Consider the following 20693-nt stretch of genomic DNA (forward strand, 5'->3'; position numbering starts at 1 on the left):
GCACCTTCTGCATGTGCCTGACTTATGGCTGCGGTCAAGGTGGTCACCGCCATTCACAGTGTTTATATTATCACCTTGACTGATGGAAGATGGTTTGCCTTAATCACTGCTCTCATTTGTGAAGGCAGCTGCTAGTTGTAAAATTTAGTACAGACTCTCTTTTCACTCATTTAACAAGTATTCAGTGGGATGTTCTTACTTCAAGCACTGTATTGGTATCTAGAATATAGAGGTGAATAGGACAGGTACTTACAGATGCTTCCAATCTCTGGAGAAATATTACACAAAAAGCCATATGACTAATTATACCTATGGAATGTGCTGCAGAGGTAAAGTAGATGGTGATGTGAGTATGTGTAAAAAGGGAGACCTGAGAGATCTGGGGAATCAAGGAGGCTTTGTGAGCCGTGGGATTCGGAGGATGAAGCCAGATGAAGACATGGGAGAAAACTTCCAGAGGAAGTTTGGAAGTCCTTCCAAAGAGGATAACATGTAAGAAGACCCTGAGTCAGAAAAGAGGTGGTTGCTTTTGGGGAACTGAAAGAGGACCCATTTACCTGGAATTTAGAGGGGAACACACCATTGAACCAGGCCTGAGATGTAAGAGCGGGAAGCGTTCCTCACAGTGTCTCGTAGGACATGTATAGGAATTTGCATTTTCATCAGTAAGTGAAATAGACAGCCATTGACACATTTTCTGCCGGGAAGAAACAATCCGATTTGCACTTTGATGCTGGACTGAGAAAAGAACAAAAGGAGCCCAGAGTGTTTATGAGGAGGCTGTCGTTGCAGTAGTTCAAGTGAGAGGGACATTGCCTAGGAGAGAGCAGTATACTGGAGAGGTGAGGTGAGTTTTGGGAAATGGAAATGAGAGGACTTGGGCTTGTTTAGATAAGCAGAGCTAAGGGGAAAGGAAGGTGTCAAGGATGAGCCACTACATGGTCGTGGAAAGATGAAGATGGTTTTAGAGAGTAGGTCACACATTGTATTTTAGACAGGTTGAGTTTTTTTGTGACATGAACCCAGTGGAGCTAAACAGTGGCTGGTATGTAATAGGAAGAATACAGTTACTGTGAGTTATTGTTATTATATCAAGTTGATAGTTCAATTTGCAATCCCAGAGTTCAGAGGAAGGAGGTTGGAGTTATAAATAAACATTTGGAATTTATTGGAGCATAGATGGTAGGGAAAGCCAGTGAGTATGTGAGCTCATCTGGGGTAATGGGGAGGAATGAGAAGAAGCCCAAGGATGGACGTGATGCTGGGTTATGTCTCTGATTGAGTCTCCTCCTCTGCTCTGACGTTAGCTTCCTGCATCAAAGGTGGACTTCCTGCTCTGCCCACAACTCTGCTTACACTGGGATGCTTGTAGCTGTCCCTTTAAAGCCCTTAGTGAATTTTTATTGGCCATCATTAGGATATTTCCCATTTCCTCTGTTAGTTCCATCGTCATTGTTGTCATCATCATCACCACCATCCTCCTCATCATCATCGCAGGTAACATTTAGTATATTCATTCTATGTGCCCCACACTTTCTGAGAGCTTTTTATAGTTTACCTCATAATCCTCATGAAAACCCTATTAATAATAGGTATCACAAGTATCCCCATTTTCATACGCAGAAACTGCAGCATCTAAAGGTAATAGCTACCCCCTACCCATTTCCTACATGTTCCTAGCATGAAAAGTGTTGTAGTTGGGGGCGCCTGGGTGGCACAGTTGTTAAGCGTCTGCCTTCGGCTCAGGGCGTGATCCCAGCGTTCTGGGATCGAGCCCCACATTGAGCCCCACATCCCAGCATTCTGGGATCGAGCCCACATCGAACCCCACAGGCTTCTCCACTAGGAGCCTGCTTCTTCCTCTCCCACTCCCCCTGCTTGTGTTCCCTCTCTCGCTGGCTGTCTCTCTCTCTGTCAAATAAATAAATAAAATCTTAAAAAAAGAAAAGAAAAGTGTTGTAGTTGCTTTCTGGGGTGTATGGCATCTTCATTGCAGTGTGTCAAGTTCCAATTTCAGTTCAACCACTATAAGCTTTGGCATCCTGGGCAAGTTACTTAGCTTTTAAAGGGCCCAACACCACGCTGGCATGTAGTTAAGTGTCCATTAATTTAGCTGTGTTGCTGTTGTTGTTACTGTACCTTCCCATATGATGTTATTTCCTTCAGTGTGCCTTATAGGAATCCTGATGAAGTGGTGATGTTTATAACCGGCGCAACCTTGCAACTTTCCTGTATCTGCTCCAGCTCTTCCAAAATGCCTGCCTAAGTGATTTACTGATTTTCTAATCTAACTTACACTTCCTTGGTCATTCAGCATATTCCTCATCATAGGTGTCCTAATGCAAGCACAGCTGTCAGCTCCCTGCTTGTAGGAAAGACAGTCGTGTCCATGGAGACCCTCTGACATCTTTAGTCATTCAGAGAATTCTTCAGACCACACAAAAGTTTATAATTTTCAATGTATTTTTGTTAGAGCACTTCAAGAATACAATCATCGGGCACCTGGGTGGCTCAGTCGATTGGGAGTCTGCCTTCGGCTCAGGTCATGATCCCAGGGTCCTGGGATAGAGTTCCGTGTTGGGCTCCCTGCTCGGTGGGGAATCTGCTTCTCCCTCTCCCTCTGCCTGCTGCTCCCCCTGCTTCTGCTCTCTCTCTCTCTCACTCCCTCGCCCTCAAAATAAATAAATAAAATCTTAAAAAAAAATACAATAATCATGATACTGAAGTGTTTGCCTGTTGCTCTTGTTGGCCTTTAAAAATGTTTTTATCCTGTTTCTTGTTTGAAAGATTACTGGGAATGACACAAACCCTATACCCTTGGAAATTTCAGTCTAACAAGAAAGAGAGACATTAAACAAATAATGTTGCTAATATTATTTAGTAAGAGTTGTGATAAAAGCCTGAAATCAAATGTAATTATAATTAGATTACATCATCTGGGGATCTGGTCTAAAGGGGGAGGAGTAAACTTGGTCAGAAAAGGCTTTCCTGAGGAATTGAATTTGTGTCGCATATCCACATTTGCCTATGACCTATTAATTTCAAATGTTTCCTTGTCTTTTTTATTTGTCAACATCCAGCTATTTTGTAGAACATTGTGATTTTGCTATCGCCCTGTGCATCATTTAGTCACCTCTCTGAACCTTAGGTGAACATCATTAGCTCATGCCAATTTCCACTCTAAGCTTGTGTGTTTCTATTACTGGCACTTTTATTCTTCTAGTCCCCAAGCATAATTTATCACTAATCATTTCCTTTTCCTTTTTCTCCTGTCTCTCTTCATTTTCATTCTCCCTGATAACCACCTTAGTCTGGACTCACACCACTCCCCACCTGGATTGTGCAGCAGCCCCTTAAGCAGGACTGTCCTGGCTCCACCTCCTTCTTCACTCTGCACAATGTAGCATATACTCTCTCTGTTCATATGACTGCTGTTTGCCCATTCTGGATGGCACTGCGACTCCAATCACCTGTAAATGTGACTTTTATTGTCTCTCTTCTGTTCAGATTCATCTAGTGCTGTTTCCAAGTCCACACTTTTGTGCTTCACAGTCACTTCCAAGGACATTCATTAATCTGCAGGACTCCTTGAATGAAATATTATTTCCATGTTCAACCCAACACATACTATCATATTAGTTTAGTCTCACTCTCAGATAAACATATTGTAACCATTTCATTTCTTCAACTTTGTCAGGTATTTTAAGTAAGCTCTCCCCCCCAATGTAGGGCTTGAACTCACAACCCCAAGATCAAGTCACATGCTTTCCTGACTGAGCCAGCCAGGCGCCCCCCTTGCCAGGTATTTTTGCCTAACATGTTCATCCTGCCCTCATATCCAACTCTTGCCCATCATGTTATGTCCCCCTCAAGTACCATGTCTCTTAGGAACTGCTTTCCTAAATACCATTAATCTTTAATTAATCATTAATCTTGGTTTTGAAACTTGTAACAAATATAGTCTGTACAGCATAAACCATTACCTATTATGTACAACATAGTGTTGGCTGTTGTTTCACAAGTCATTTCCCCCAACAGAGATCATGCTTCTACAGACAAGAATCACTCTTAATATTACCTCTGTGGTGTCCCCTGCACCTCATACAGCCCTAAGCCCTAACTGGGTGTTCAACAAATACCTGATGACTGATGGCAGAATGATTAATTGATAGGTATCTTTGGGTGGGTGAAGATTTAATACCTACCACAGTGGCTTCTTTTATCCTATGTTAGGATGGTATGATTATATTCTTTAGTATTAAGTAAAACAGAGATATTAAATCCAGCTAATATATAGATAATTATAATCATACTAATAGTGGTAAATAACCTTAAAAGTAAGATGTGACATTAGAATAAAGTAGAAGTGTCAAATTAGCCTGTAAGGTTAATATGCCACTGTATTCGACTAATTCCACAAATAGTCATTGGGACTGGGGCTGGCACTAGGGGCTCAGTGATAGAGGCCTTATCTCTACCTTCTTAGAGTGTTTTACAGTTGGACAAGAGAGACTGACAGACTGACAATAAACAGAATTTTAATTTCAATAGTGTCAGGCATTACAAAGAAGATATCATTTCTACAATGGCCATGTGTCACTGATGGTCTTCCCACATTGGGGAAGGTCAGCTCCATCTGAGAAGGTTTCACAGGGGAACTGTGTGAAGGAGCTTAATTTTCCACATGTCCCTGTCTTCCTGGTGATCCCTACCAGTGAAGGGCTCAGCAGAAGCTGCTATAGGGCCACCCCACGCAGAAGGACTGACAGCAACAGTCCAGTGCCTTTTGAGACTGTCGAAGTTAACAGACATACAGAGAATGGGAAGTAGTTGGTGGATGACGTTGCAGTAGGAACAGTAACTTTTGAGAGTCTACAGCAGACTAAATTTGGCCACAGCAAAGTGTGCTGTCAAAAAAGGTTTAAAGAAAACTTAGAGAATCTTAATGTGTCCATTTAAATATCTTAGACCATATCCTACCCTCAGAGACATGCGCTGGAATTCCCTTGGCTTCCAGAAGAAACTTGAGGAGTTTAATAGAAAAGGGAGATCTTTCAGTATTTTATACCAGGAAATGGAGAAGGTAGCTTTAATAAGTTCCTCATATCCATCCCAAATAGTGAGATCAAGTACTCCTCACCACTTTGCCTCATCACAGAGAAGATTAGTATGAGTTACACGCCTTTTATTTCTGACAATAAGAACAAACTATGAAACACTGCTATCTGAAATGCAAAATGTGGTAATACATTTTGTATCCAGTCAAAAACACTTCACAGCTAAAATTGAAACTGAGGCATGGAAAGATATGAGATTTTATATCCTGCTATTATGCTCTAGAATATTATATTATTCATAAACATGTACATAACTTTTAAAGTGCAATTACTTTTCAAAATGAAATAACTACAATTGCAGTGGACACTCTGCATTGTCCTGGTAATTTTGATTTGCTTAAATTGCACCTACATCTAGGCTTGAATGTTTCAAAGAGTAGAATGTTATCCTTTATATTAGATTTACTTGCAAGCATGCCAGGTCACTTGATGCCACTATACTTGGCAGAGTGGTGATGTACCACAGACCCTCGTGCCAGACCAAGTTCTCGTCCTCCTTTCTTTGCAGTGTCCCTCAGACTTGTCCCTTCCCATACTCTCCCTGACCTATGATCACTAATGGTGTATATGACTGGATTGTGAGAAATAAGTCTGCACCGGCGTGCCAGCCTTAACTCTCTAACAGTGCTCTAGGATATCCTCCACATTATATGTTAGTTCATTTTCCTGAAAAATCTCCCCCTTACCATGTTATTCCCCAAATCAGGAAAGTAGAACTGTTCCCAGTGCGTTTTCTCAACCGTGAACTTGTATGCTATCAAATCTCTCCATAATCTAAGGTACCCATACTTTGTAAAATTTATTTTTGGGGGACTTCATACCCTTGCCTTCCATTCTTCCACTTCTTGGGCAGAGTGTTCCTTGCCCAATATTGTGCTCAGTCCTGCCTCTATAAATTCCCTCCATCTCACATGCCTACTTACATTATCCTCACTTCAAGGCTCTGCCCAAATCCTACATCCCCCTGGAGCACTGCAGGCTTCCCAACCTGCCATGGTCACTTCTCTCATCTCATTAGAGGCATTTGTCTCTAATCAACAACCATTTATTATTGTCATGCTAGTCACTGTCTCTACTTTATAATTTTGGACTCCTTAAGGAAATCCACTCTGTTGACCATTTATATTTTAAATAGAAAGATACCTACCCCATAAATATTTGAATGATATAGATGTCCTAAATATTTGAATGAATAATTACAATATACAATTTACAGGATAAATATCCTATTTATGAGTATCCTAGTCTGTAAATATCCTGCAGTTACATGCCAGAGTGTATTATTCATAAAGACAAACATTCAAAATTCATTGCTTATTTCATAGGTGAATATCACAGAATTTTAGCGCCAGAATGTTCTTGGTGATCATTTATTCTAACCTTATCACTTTACTTAAAAGGTATTGGGGTCAAAGTGACACAATTAATAAGAAGTATAGGTTCAGTGAGCCCTTTCAGCCTGCCTTGTGGACAATAACAAGACCTTCCTTAATTCTTTCATATTCTAAATTTCCTTGAAAAGTGCCAAGACCATAAGACTCTAATAAACTTCTGCTCTAAGAAGCACTCAGGTTTCTTTCTTATTGTTTTTCAAAAGCTACTAAATTTTTCTAAGGTTAATAAGTCTTGAGAGGGACTTGAAATTATAGCATGACAAGGTGTTTCATGAAGTTTTAGTTATTTTCGTTGTTTTTAAAAAATACTTTTATAGTATTTTTTTCATGGACTTACTGAGCTGTTTTCCAAACAGTAGAAAGTAGTGTCTTAACTATAGCACCTAATGAAACATGTCCAAACTTATGAATGTTCAGCATATGTAGTTAAACACATATGCATCGTGTATGCATTACATGATAGGGTGTGCATGGCTCAGGTGACCTCTCTGTGGTCTTAGGGATATGTTATCTACAGAGTTTGATGCAAAGTTTAGTGAATAAAAGAAAATTTCTGGTTAGCCCAATGTATTTTCCATACGAAAGATAGAGAGCCTCCGTTATATGGAGCCCTCTTCCCATTTCTGTCCCTCCCATGTCCTCATGCAGACCTGGCAGGAGGAAAGAGAGGCTTTCTTACAGACCAAATACCAGTTCATCTGCCTCACAGGTTGCCACTCGTGCCAATCAGCGGGAAAAACTTGTTCATTTTAATGCCACAGAATGAATGTTTGATATTCTGTTCTATTTTCTTCTACTTTTCAGACTATATTTTCTGTGAGTCCTGATCAAGGGGTACAAATGCGCTGCAATGGTGACATAAACTATTGACTGAGACTGGAACAGGAGCTGGACACCATCTCTTCTCTTCTTCTTCTTCTTTTTTTTTTTTATGGTGCTTCTATTGGAACAGTCTGAGGAAAGTATATACAACATGAGTTTTATCATGAAGCTTCACAGACACTTTCAAAGGACGGTCATTCTGCTTGCCACATTTTGTATGGTGAGCATTATTATTTCTGCGTACTACCTGTACAGTGGCTACAAACAGGAAAATGAACCCTCTGAGATGATGTCCGAGGTGGACTGTGGGGATTTCCAGCACCTACCATACAGGCTTATGGAAGTGAAGGCAATGAAGCTTTCCGATGCCTCGAGGACAGACCCCACAGTCCTGGTGTTTGTGGAGAGCCAATACTCATCGCTTGGTCAAGACATAATTATGATTCTAGAATCCAGTAGATTCCAGTATCACATTGAAATTGCTCCTGGAAAGGGGGATCTCCCAGCACTTATAGAAAAAATGAAAGGCAAATATATCCTCATTATTTATGAGAATATATTTAAGTATATAAATATGGACTCTTGGAACCGAAGCCTTTTAGATAAATACTGCATGGAATATGGTGTGGGTGTCATTGGATTCCACAAAAGTAGCGAGAAGACTCTACAGAGCTTTCAGTTGAAAGGTTTCCCTTTCTCCATATATGGAAACCTTGCAGTAAAAGATTGTTGTATTAATCCTCATTCTCCATTGCTTCATGTGACCAAATCTTCCAAGCTTGAAAAAGGTTCTTTACCTGGAACGGACTGGACAGTTTTCCAGATTAATCACTCAGCCTACCAACCAGTAATATTTGCCAAAGTAAAGACTCCAGAGAACCTTTCTCCTCCTCCCATCTCTAAAGGTGCTTTTTATGCCACTGTCATACATGATTTGGGGCTTCATGATGGAATTCAAAGAGTTTTTTTTGGCAACAACTTGAACTTTTGGTTGCACAAGCTCATATTCATAGATGCTGTTTCCTTCCTGTCAGGAAAGAGGCTGACACTGTCCTTGGACAGGTACATTCTTGTGGATATTGATGATATTTTTGTGGGAAAGGAGGGAACAAGAATGAACACCAATGATGTTAAGGTAAGGCCCTTTTTATCTCAAAGTTTCAAAGTTTAGGTCATCTTTCAGTACGTTTCCCAACTGTCCCAGTTTTTCTGGGGCTAAGGGATTTCCTAGGACATGGGATATTCATTTTATCAGAAAGTCTCAGGCAAACTGGGATGAGTTGGCTACTCTCAGCTATATCTGAGATAAAGGGCTATATCTCTCTAAATCAAGAAAAATGAAGACTATACTAAAGGATTGAGTGTGGCAGGATCCTGAAATGCTTTTCTATGTGTATGTACAGCTACAGAGTAGAAACCATCTTGTTTAATTAACTTTCCAGAAATTATCTACCTTAGAAAACTATTACTAATCTAAGACTTCAGTTCATTTAAATATGAAACCAAAGTGAATTTGTTTTAATGAAAATACATACGCCCACAAATTTTCAAGAATTAAAGATCTCATAAGTAGCAAGTTCAGATATTTTTGGAAGTCAAATGTGCAACTCATTTTCTCTTATATTTTTTTGAAACTCTTAAAATCAGCACTGCTATATATGGAAAGCTATGAATATACAAGCATACTTATTCAAACACAAATATAAGGATTTAAATTAAATTTCAGAATTCATTGAACACTTCTGGTACATATATGAAGCCCATCACGCTGCATTTAAATGTTATTAGATTTCTCATTGTATAAAACTGTTGCCCTTAAGTAGAAAACAATTACTTGAAGATAGTTGGTTTTTGTGAATGAATGAATTGTTACATAAACAACTGGTTGTTTAGTATTAGTGAAATTTAAAATTAAAATGATCTACATTTATCTTACTTTCCCATTCAAAATACTGTAGGATTCTATCTTTCTTATACTACAGATTGATTTCTCATAAAAGTGAAAGAAGAGATTTTGATACATATTTTTTATTCTGACCTTTTGGTAAAATACAAAGGACTAAATCAGATGGAAAAAAGTCTTGAAAACTGCATTCTTTTCTATGAAGACTAAGCATATGGCAAATAATAGTAATGTTCATCACACGAGTTAATGAGCTAAGAATACCAGAAGGACCATTAAATATTACCATAAAAGAGTGTGAAAACTGGAAAAAAAAAAAAACCTCCATATTTTTGACAGTATTTTAGACTCTTTTTTTAACTCAATAAAAATTAATTAACGTAGAAGTTGTGTTTAAGTTTTCATTAAAACTTATGAAATATACTTGAAAATTGTAGCTAAATTAAAATCAAGTTGGTAGCTTAAACATTATGCACTTGAAAATTACAAACAGTATATAATTCTCTTCCAATTTTTCCATTTCAAAATATTATGATAAAACATGTTTTTAAGGTTTGATTTCTGAAGTATAATTCTTTAAACTGGCAAAATATGTTGTTATGCCATTTAAAAATGTGCTAGATAAATCTCTAAGCTTTATATGCAAACCCTACTATATCCTCTAAAATTATACAAAATATAAAATGCCTTCAGTGTTCTTAAGGTTAAACCATTTTTAAGGGGTATAAAAAATTAAACACATTACAACTGAGCACATTTAATAAGAATTCAGCATATATAAAATATTTAATGAATTGCTCATTTGGATGGGAATATATTTTCTAACCATACCAAAGGCTTAAAAGAAAGTATATTTTGAATTCTTTGGGCTTTTAAACTACTTCTACACTGTATCTGTGATTGTGTCTCAAGATACTAATTCTTTGTATGCAGTTGCCCTGAGAGTCTAAACATTTTCTTTCCGTCCCTCCCTCTTCCTTCCTTCCTTCCTTCCTTCCTTCCTTCCTTCCTTCCTTCCTTCCTTCCTTCCTTCTGTCCTTCCTTCCTTCCTTCCTTCCTTCCTTCCTTCCTTCCTTCCTCTCTCTCTCCCATTCCTTTCCTTTCCTTTCCTTTCCTTTCCTTTCCTTTCCTTTCCTTTCCTTTCCTTTCCTTTCCTTCTCTCATTCCATAGCTAGTTACTAAGCATGTCCTACATGTGAGGTATTTTTGGCAATATGTAGATAGAATCATAAGCCATGGCCTCATCCCTTTAGACGAAAGGATGGGGGGGAAGTACAGTAAGAGAAGCCCAGAAAGCACATAGTTGGTGATTGTGCTGAGCATCTCTCTGCTCAGTAACTGTGTGGCCACATCACATGCTAGACACAGAAGCAGGCACTAGGGATACAAAGGTAAATAAAGCATGGCTCCTCTCTTACTGAGTTTACTGTCTTGGTGGGGGATGCTGATAAATGGGTAGATAGTTTGCTCTGCGGTAAATACAATAGTAAAGATGTCTACATGGTTTTACGTAAGTACTGCCTTGGGAAACACAGTACTCTGTGGGTATACCTGAAACTATTAAGTCCTATTAAGCAGGACAGATTTTGAAGGCAAGGCTAGAGCAACACATGAGTTGAGAGGCTGTAGCAGTGATATTTCAGACAAAAGGAAATTTCTTGAAACTAGGAAATGATAAAGAATGGAGAAGGAAGGGCCAATTTAAGAACTACTTAGGAGGTAAAATTGAACAACTTACTAACTGGGTCACTGGAGATGAAGGAGAATATAATTAAGGATAACATTAAGATGTTTGGCATAGGTGAATAGTGGTTGATTATTCCAACAACAAAGAAAGAGGAGAGAGGGGCACCTCAGGTGGCCCAGTCGGTTAAGTGTTGGTTTCCTCTCAGTTGGTGATCTCAGGGTCCTGAAGTCGAGCCCCACGTCAGGTGCCCATACTCGGTGTGGAGTCTGCTTGAGATTCTCTCCCTCTGCCCCTCCCACTTACACTCTCTCTCTCTCAAATAAATAAATCTTAAAAAAAAAAGAAAAAAAAACAGAACAGGAGGGTCACAGTGAAGGTAATTAGAGGCCATATTAAAAATGTTAAATTATTGAAGTGCATCTGAGACATACAGGTACAGATGTTTTAACAGGTAGTTGGCTCATAAGAGAAGTCTGGATAGCAAGCATAGTTTTTAAAGTTACTGTTCTATCGAGGGAGTGGTTCAAAGCATGAAAGTATGTGAGATCAGCCAGGGAAAGGATTTATGGAATGATAAGGGAAAGACTGAGTATAGAATCTTGAGGAACATCATCTTTCAGAAAACAACTGGAGAGAGATGATCTCATTAATAAGAGTAAAAAAGAAGAGGGTCAGAGACTAAGAAGCTATGCTGTTATACAGTAGTCCCCCTTATCTGTGGTTTTGTTTTCCATAGTTTCAGATACCAGCAGTCAACCATGGTCAGGAAGCAGATGATCCTCCTGACACATGGTCACGAGGTCAATAGTAGCCTAACACTCTATCACAATGCCTCCGTCATTCACCTCACTTCTTCTCTTCATTAGGCATTTTGTCATCTCACATCATCACAAGGGTGAGTACAGTACAATGAGATGTTTTGAGAGAGAGACCACATTCACATAACGTTTATTACAGTATATCATTATAATTATTCTATTTTATTATTGTTGTTAACCTTTTTCTGTGCCTGACTTATAAGTTAAACTTTATCATAGGGATGTATGTATATGAAAAAGCATATGTAGGGTTTGGTATGATCCCTGAGCTCAGGCATCCACCCTTGGTTTCGGAACATTTCTCCCATGAATAAGGGGGACTACTGCATAAGCCTTGGGAATAAAGAATGTCGGGAAGGGTGTGACCTGCAGTATAAAATCCAGAAGCAGTGTCCACTGAGGTAAGGACTAGAAGTCTCCTTTGGTAAAAGATGAAGGTCATTGGAGACGCTTGCAAACTCCAGGGGAATGGAGCCAGAGGCATGCCTCGAGGCAGAGGCATAGTTGCAATAAGTTCAGGAGTAAATTAAAGAGATAAGACATGGAGAAGAAGACTATGGGATACTCAGTGGAGAAATTTTGATGTGAAAAATCAAAGAGAAATTAGCAGAAGGGTGAACAGGAGTTAGGGTGACTAACCATCCTGGTTTCCCTGGACTGAGAGCATTTAGTGCTAAAACTTAGAGTCCCAAGCAAACTGGAACAATAAGTCTTCGTAACTAACTGGGGTTAGTTAACCTGGTTAGTAACCTTACCTTATCTTTTTTCCTAGGAAGAGAGATTAAAGAGCATGTGATAAAAAAAGGTCGTGGATGTGGTAATTAAAAGTCCCTAATTAATAGAAATATTTTTAATCAAGTTCTTTAATTATTACCACTTATTAAGAATATTATATTTTCCCTTCTTAAAGTATTAAGAAAATGGAAAAGAATGTGTGAAAACTGAAGGCAACATAGAATGTTTCTTGCAAAACTAGAAGGATGGTGCATAGCACGTAAATTTTAATTATCATACTAATCACTGCAAAAGTGTTATTTTTTTCCTTATGTGGAACAAAAAAAAATGTGTTTCCTTATTTAACTGGAAAATTAGAATGAGCAATGCAATATCAGTTTTTACTTAGTTGGCTGTTGAATAACACGAGCACTTTTTAAAGAGCCTCAAAGAGATGTAAGAAGCTGACATGGCACAAAATATATGACTCTTCACAAGGAAGAAAAAAAAATACAGACCTAAGGTGTTGCTGTTTTAGTTGCAGAATCTACAAACTACAAGCCATAGCCCTTGGACAACCAAAGAACATATAGTCTAGACAATTAATATGTTCCTCAAAAGTGTCAATACTAATTTCAGTCATACTGAAGTCAGAAAAAGGGGTGTGTGTGTGTTTTATTGATCTGTGTACAAGACTAGTCTCAACTTCACCATGGACGAGTTTTGTGACATTCAAGTTCCTAGAGTTCTGGGAGCTGTCTCAGACTTCCTGAGACTAAGGGTACAGAAAGGGTTTTGGAGAGGGAAAGTGGTTTATGAATAGATGTTTCTGCCATTAAAGCATTTTAAAGCTATCGACGGAAGCACAGCATGACCAGATGAATATTAACAATTCACATTCTCCCTTAGAAGAATGAATTCACTCTAGGCCTAAGATCCATTATATCTTTAGACTGAGACCATTTCCTGTAACATTTCACCCCTAAGACAGTTGTGAAGTGGAAGAGGGAAGGGGGTCTTTCAAAGTTTTACTGAACTCTCTGCAGCTATACTCTCAACAAATAAAAGAGCTACATATCACTCGCTTCCTCCTATGTTTCTCCCTCCTCCTTCTAAGATTGGCACACATTGTCTTTTTGCCAAGCTTTCTAACATGCATGAGAAAATGAGGAGCCAGTGCACACTATTATCATTATTATTATTATTATTATTATTAGCACACTAGAGGTGCCCACAATGTGACTGGAGGTTAGCAACTCAGCAACCCCTTCCATCTCCACACTATCCCCAGTCTTTCCCACCAGTCTCTGACGGGTCACTTTTCCTTCATTTGGCTGTGGTAGATTACCCCTTATAAATATCTAAATTTTAAAAGTGGCCTTAAGAGAGGGCAGTTCTTAAATCTTTAATACAATGTCATCAGTGACTTTATCATTATTTTCCTCACTAACTAAAGATCCCAGAGTGCCTAGGGAAAAGAAAGTACTGAAAATAGAAGTAGGAAAAGCCGTAAAGGTCTGAGAAATAAGTGGTATCAGGCTCAGAAGATGGACTTGGCTGACTTCTCAGTCTTGGTAGGGGCCGACCCCTGGAGGCTGTAACTGGAGTGTAAAGGTGATCTCTATGCTGCCTGACTTCACTCTCTCATCAGAATATTCACTACCCCAGCTAAAGTAAAGCCAAAGCCTTCATAAAATCATTGAAAAAGAACTTCACATACCAAATGTCTGGGGGGGAAGGCAACTGCAATCAATTACTCTGTCATAAGTAAAAACAGAAAGGAAACAAAAATTTCTCCAGATAGTTCACTATAGTGCTCTGAAGGGATGTCAAAACCTACACCGCACCAATCCTTCCCCCCAACAACACTCTCATATTTCTCTAATTCCTTTCCATTTTCTCTGCTGTTTCTTATCTTTTATTTGCTGATATTCATTTTAACTGCAATTTGCTCTGGAAGCATGTGTCTGCTTGAAACTAATACATTGAATTTGCTGGGATCACTTTATGACTGGATATACTATTCCTTGTGTACTTGACAAAAACAAATATTCTTCAGTTCAGGGATATCTATTAGCTCAGCTTCGGTAACTCTGTTGTTCAAATCTTCTATGTTCTTACTGTTTTGATCTTTTTGCGGAGGCGCGGGAGGACGGGGTGTAGTACTTGATGGTATGGAAGGAGGTGTGTTTTATTCTTCAGCTCTGATAGTGGATTGTAAATATTTCCCTGCTTTTCTGTCAATTATCACCTTCTGTATTTTAAAGCTATGTTATTTAAGGATTATACACTTATATACACATTTATATTTACATATATATTTATATATTAATTGAAAATTAATCATTCTGGGGTTACCTTAATGCTAACATAGCTAGCCAGCTTCTAGGGGGTTACTATTTAAAAATTATACATTGTCTCATTTCTATATTTGCTCTGTCTTCTCTCCATATCTTTACATTATAAATTAGGTTAAAAAACAATTTGTCAGCTAATTGTTTTTATCTACTTTGCCAATATTTGTCTTTCAGTTAACAAGATCAACCTACAGTCACTTCATTTGATTATCAATGTGTATGGATTAATTTCAGCTATCTTATTTTGTCCTTTATATTTGTCCCACTTTTTCAGTTTCTTCTTTTTTTGCTCTGTTTTTTTATTGCCTTTATTGCCGGCTTCCTTCTTTTTCTACCCATTCCTGGTTTGAAATGTATATATTTTATTTTTATTCTTCTAGAAGTTTCTCCAGAAATTTAAACATATGTGCTAAACATATGTTTAGCTAATGTTAATATCTTCACACCTCAGTCAAAAAGGGTGAAGTACTTTATCTCCAATCATGCCCACTCTCCTTTGGCTGATGAGCCCTTCTTGTTTTGGATGTTATCTCTGTTGTTGCTTTTGTTCTTGAATCCCAGATCTTAGACATTATTATTTTTACCTCCATCAACGTTTTATTAGTTGGCTTACTCCTTTTCAGCAGAGAAGCCAGACTGAGGCCATTAACATATAATTTAGATCATGTCCATCCTCAGCTCAGAACCCTCCAGTGACTTCCAGTCTTACTCTAAACCTAAATTCTTAACAATCTTGTATACCCTGCCTTTAACTCCCTAGCCTCTCACTGTGCTGTAACCTCTCTGGCCTCCTTGCCTTTCCCAGCAACTCCTTCAAGGGTTTTGCACTTACTGTTCTTTCTGCCTAAAATGGTTTTCTCCAAACTTGGTGCATGGCTCTCTTTCTCGCTTCCTTCAGTACTTCACTCAAATTGTACCTTCTCAGTGAAGTTTTCTCTGACCATTCTCTTTCAAATTGTAACTGCTAAATCTCCCCATCTTTTCCTGCTCATTTTTCTCCCTAGCACTTATGGTCATCACCGCTGCGCTCAAATCAGCTCACACAGGTTCAGCAGGACACAGTGTAAGTCTCTTCACTCAGGACATAGCCAGCAGTTTGAAATTTGGCATGCAGGTAGCATTTACACCACAGAAACTGGCAAATGCATAGATGCAGGCTCCTCCCCGCCCCAAAAGAGACAGTTGGTAAAGTTTTAACAGCATGCTACTGGAAATGCCATACATATTTACTTATTTATGTTGCTTCATAACTTTGGCTACTAAAATGTCAGCTTCATGAGGGCAAGATTTTCTCATCTGTTTTTTCACTGAGGTATCCCCAGCACCTAGAAGTGTGCCTGACTCAGTATATATTTGTTGAATGAATGAATCTCATTCATCCTGAAGCATATCCTTTAGTTATTTTAATGACAGTCTATTCATGGTAAACTCTCCCAGATTTTTTTTTATGGAGTATAAATGCCTTTATTCAGCCTGATCTTTGAAAGATAGTTTTGTTGAGTTTACAATGCTTAATTAACAGGTCCCTCATGTATAACCATGTGTCTCACATTAGGAAGATAGGGATCCCTAGAAGTCACCCGAATACTTGTAGTAGTGGAATATGTCAGAATCCACTGGTCTCTATCTTAAAATTGTCAAAAAGTTAGGCAGTTTGGGACTGTTCTTATGAATGTATATGAAATGTTTCTCTTTTGGTTTGATGGACTACATATTTCTAAATTTCATATAATGTGATTTATAATATACTGGAATATACATCACTCTCAATATTCTTAACAACTCAAATAGTCATAGTATGTTAGCAATTATACAAAGTTAAGGAAATAATTTTCTAGAAATAGTTTTTGGCAATAATTTAACATGGGAAAATAAGATAATGGTTTAGGCAAAGGGAAAAAACTATTTCATATCTATTATCAACTTACACTTGATACATTTTATTAAATTTGTTAAATTGTGAGATAGAATGTATTTCTATTACTATTAATATTAAGGAGCTATTTGTTACACAATGACATTCTAAAACAATGAGTTCTAAATAATTTAAAGGAGACAAATGCTATTGGGGAACACCATAGGAATGTATAAACAGAATTTTTCATGACTAGTTACATTGTTAAAGTCCCAAAACAGTGAATCTCCTTTCCAAGCTTGACAAAGAGCAAAGCCATCATAGATGGAACCAGAGCTCAACCAGGCAATGGCAAGCTCCACACACTAGACTAGCAGGAGATTAGAAGACCAATACTCTGAGTTAAGATGTAGATTCTAAAGATATTCAATTTAGTTTAGAAAATTATTAACATCTATTCTGTCAAAGTGCTGTGATAGGGATTTCAAGGGGTACATTGATGAATAATGAAAGACATTTTTTTATAAAAGAAATAAAAAACAAAGGAGAAAATTTTGCTGTTTGCCAGTTCCTGGGTTATGTCCTTCTCTGGATTGAGAGTTGAGTGAGAGTTTTTGTTTTTTGGTTTTTGTTTTTTAATATTCCATAATTCTAGGAAATAATTCAAAATATAAAGGGATCTTCATTTGTATTTCTGTGATGATGGGTTATAATGTTAGGCCCATAGAAGATGCAGTTATTTTATAAGGATATATTTGGGGGTACTTAACTACTCCCCAAACAGGTAATACTTACTGAGTTCATATATTATCTTAAGTATTTTACATTCATTGTCATTTCACACTCACAAAAATCCTATAAAACAATGACTATAAGTACCATCACTTTAAATAAAGAAACTGAGATTCCTATACTAAGACTGACTTGCCTAAGATCTTAAAACTAGCACGTGCCTGTCCCAGAATACAAAATGCAGTTTTGGCTGGCTGCCAAAGCTGAGCTTTTCCACCTCATGTTGCTTCCCAGTTACACCAAAACATAGTACTATGGTGTTCATATCAAATCCTCCCTACCAAATTCTACTTTATGGCAAATTGCATCCAAGACAGAGTCTATTATAGCTTAATGGCTCATTTAATTATAAATGTGGAACAAAACTTGGTATCAACAACCTCTTGGAATGCCTTGGACTTTATAACTGCAATGATATGGACAAGGTAGATTTTACTTTAAGATTTGAGTTAACAGTAGGCATTTTGCCTACAATTCTGGTTAATCAGCTTAGCAGTTTGTAGTGAATTAAAGTGGCAGAGTGACAGACACTTTTGGTGCTAGATTAATTAAAGAACAGAAATTGCCCATAATTTAGATAATTTAACTTTTTTTCTTTCTGTATGTGCTCAGATTTTACAGTCCCTATAATGTTTTAATGTGCTTTATATAGGCATTTTAACATTTTTTAAAGTGTACAAAAAATGCAGGAAATTCTGGTATATTGTCTCTTAGTCTCTGGGAAGCATGAATTAATAGCTAAAGCACTTTTTTTATTCTTAAGTTTTATAGGCCTTTTATGCATAATGAACCTGTAGCCTGAGATACAAAAGATATCTTAAAATCATAATGTTGATATAAAATAAATTATGAGATATACTTGACATAATTTATGGACTGTTTATAGACAAAAGAAATAGTCAACCATTTTATTAAGCTTCTAAGTGGACTAAAATTTTAAAAGTATTGAAATTTACTCATTTGGTACATATTGGAATTTTATCTTAAAAGATTAAGTGGTTTTTCATTTTTATATTAATAATTCAATGAATAGAATGCTTATAATGATTATAATTATTATATTATATAATTATTAATCACATCAATCACTAAAATAGCTATATATTTATTTTCTATTGCTGCTGTAACAAATTACTACCAACTTAGTGGCATAAAACAACCCAAGTTTATTATTTTACAGCTGTGTAGGTCAGAGGTCTAACATGGGTTTCACTGGGCTAAGTACAAAGTGTTGGCGGGGTGGTGTCCCTTTCTGGAAGCTCTAGGAAAGAGCCCGTTGCCTCATCTTTTCCATCTTCCACAGTCCACCCACATTCCTTGGCTTTTGCTCCCTCCCTTCATCTTTAAAGTATGCAATGCTGTATCTCTCTCTGCCTTTCTTTCATAGCCATGTCTCCCTCTGGCTAAAACTGAGAAGGTTTTCTATTTTTAAGGATGTATGTGATTAGATTGGCCCACCTGGATAATCCCCATCTCAAGATCCTTACCTTAATCACATCTGCAGAATCCTACTTGCCATAAAAAGTAACATATTCACAGGTTCCAGGGATTAGGACTTGAACATCTTGGGGCAGAGGGGGAGTAGGCTTTTTTTCTGCCTACCACAAGCTATGCTCTTCATCTAATCTGCCAGTAATTTTTTTTAAAGATTTTTTTTATTTATTTGAGAGAAAGAGAGAGAAAACACAAGCTTGGGGAGGGGCAGAGGGAGGGGGAAAAGCAGACTCTCTGCTGAGCAGCAGGCAGGATGCTGGGATCAAACCCAGGACCCTGAGATCATGACCTGAGCCACCGTCAGACACTTAAGTGACTGAGCCACTCAGGCGCCCCTAATCATGCCAGTAATTCCTACAGCTGCTCGTTCCCCCGAGAGATTTTACTACTGTTCTCACTGGAAAATGAAACTTTCATGACATATATATAATTAAAAAATTAATTCGCTCTCTGAACCAACAGTAACTAATTGAGGACAATTAAATTATTGTGCTCTTAAACTCATCCTATCCCTTACACTCTAAAAGTTAACATGGTCAAGCAAGTAAACCTTTCTTCACCTTGGTAGTTGAGGAAAGTTAGCTCTCCAAAGATTGCTCAGTAGGAGCAGATATGTGACTATGACCAGTTCACTACTTCAGTAGTTTCTAATGTCATTTTTCTAGAAGTGCATCCATTATTAGATGAATTAAAAACCAAATTTAAAAGCCAGTTCACTAGAACTACCACACTTAAGCACTGGTCACCAGTCTCATTAAGCTTTTTTTTTTTTTTCTCTCTTTCCATTTTATCTTATCTTGTGTTCCTGTATCCACCTCAGATTCAGTACCCTTGTTTTATTTTATCACTCTTTCCCTCTTTGGAATCAACCCCCCACCCTAATTGCCCTAATCCAAAAACAGTGGAGTTCTATTCCATGTTTATCCCTTCTCACCCTTGCTACCTTGCTTTGATTCTCTGGTGTTTGGATTTGTACGGCATTGCTGCTTCTTTCCCCATTTAGATTTACAGACTTATTTTTACGTAACTCACTGTCTCTATTTTTTTTTCCTCTGAACTATATATACTGAATAGGATCAGCTTTCCGAGAAAAGAAAAAGAAAAAGAAGAAACATTGTGTGTAGATATTAAACCAGCTGGTTGAGGCATTGAACAATCATCTATCAAGAAAAGGGGGTGGGGGTTCTTCACTATCTTTATCTTGAATGAAATAATCTACTACACCAAACAACATATAATACAGCCGTTCCTTAGGAATCCTAAGGGACAAGGTATTTGAGTTCACATTAGAAAGACAACTTCCTTGATACTCGCAAGTAATTGAATTGAGTGATTTTGACAATAAGCTTTTCAAAGGTTAGAGTTGCTGTCATCAAAATAATTAATAGCCCTTGTCCTGGCAGACTTAGATTTCTGACATACTGAAAAATACCTTTAAGAAATTTTGTGTAACATTGCAACAATTATATGACAATATTTTCAAAAGCAAGAAGGCATTATAATGAAAATTAATTTTAACTCTAATGTATTTGCTTTGACAAAAATAGTTTAGGTTAATATTCAAAAGATTTTTTGCATAATTTGCTAATCTGCTATAGAAATGTAATAAGCATTTAAAGGGAGTAAAGGGAGAAAACACTTTCCCAATCTTTATTATTTCTTATCTGATACAGGGGCATCATCATTGATCTGGTGGAGGGACAAACAAACAATGGAAAAGGAAATACATATTTTTCATTC

General features: G+C 37.6%; 1 protein-coding gene and 1 long non-coding RNA gene across 8 annotated transcripts in view; one reads left to right on the forward strand and one right to left on the reverse strand.

The window, feature by feature from the left end:
- The window catches only part of LOC123793334 (uncharacterized), a 500602-nt gene that overhangs the window by 306170 nt on the left and 173739 nt on the right, over window positions 1-20693 (reverse strand). The window lies entirely within an intron of this gene.
- Window positions 1-20693, forward strand: part of LOC123793328 (bifunctional heparan sulfate N-deacetylase/N-sulfotransferase 3) — a 174774-nt gene that overhangs the window by 5660 nt on the left and 148421 nt on the right. For 3 of the 4 annotated variants that reach the window (XM_045799081.2, XM_045799080.2, XM_045799083.2), the window contains exon 2: window positions 7316-8468. In XM_045799081.2, coding sequence (XP_045655037.2) covers window positions 7443-8468 — 1026 coding nt within the window. In that variant the 5' untranslated portion in view covers window positions 7316-7442. The remainder of the gene's footprint in view (window positions 1-7315; window positions 8469-20693) is intronic. The other variant, XM_045799082.2, reaches the window with a different exon arrangement.

Source organism: Ursus americanus, chromosome 13 (assembly GCF_024610735.1).
Source record: "Ursus americanus isolate L20-20 chromosome 13, mUrsAme1.1.p, whole genome shotgun sequence".
NCBI lineage: Eukaryota > Metazoa > Chordata > Mammalia > Carnivora > Ursidae > Ursus > Ursus americanus.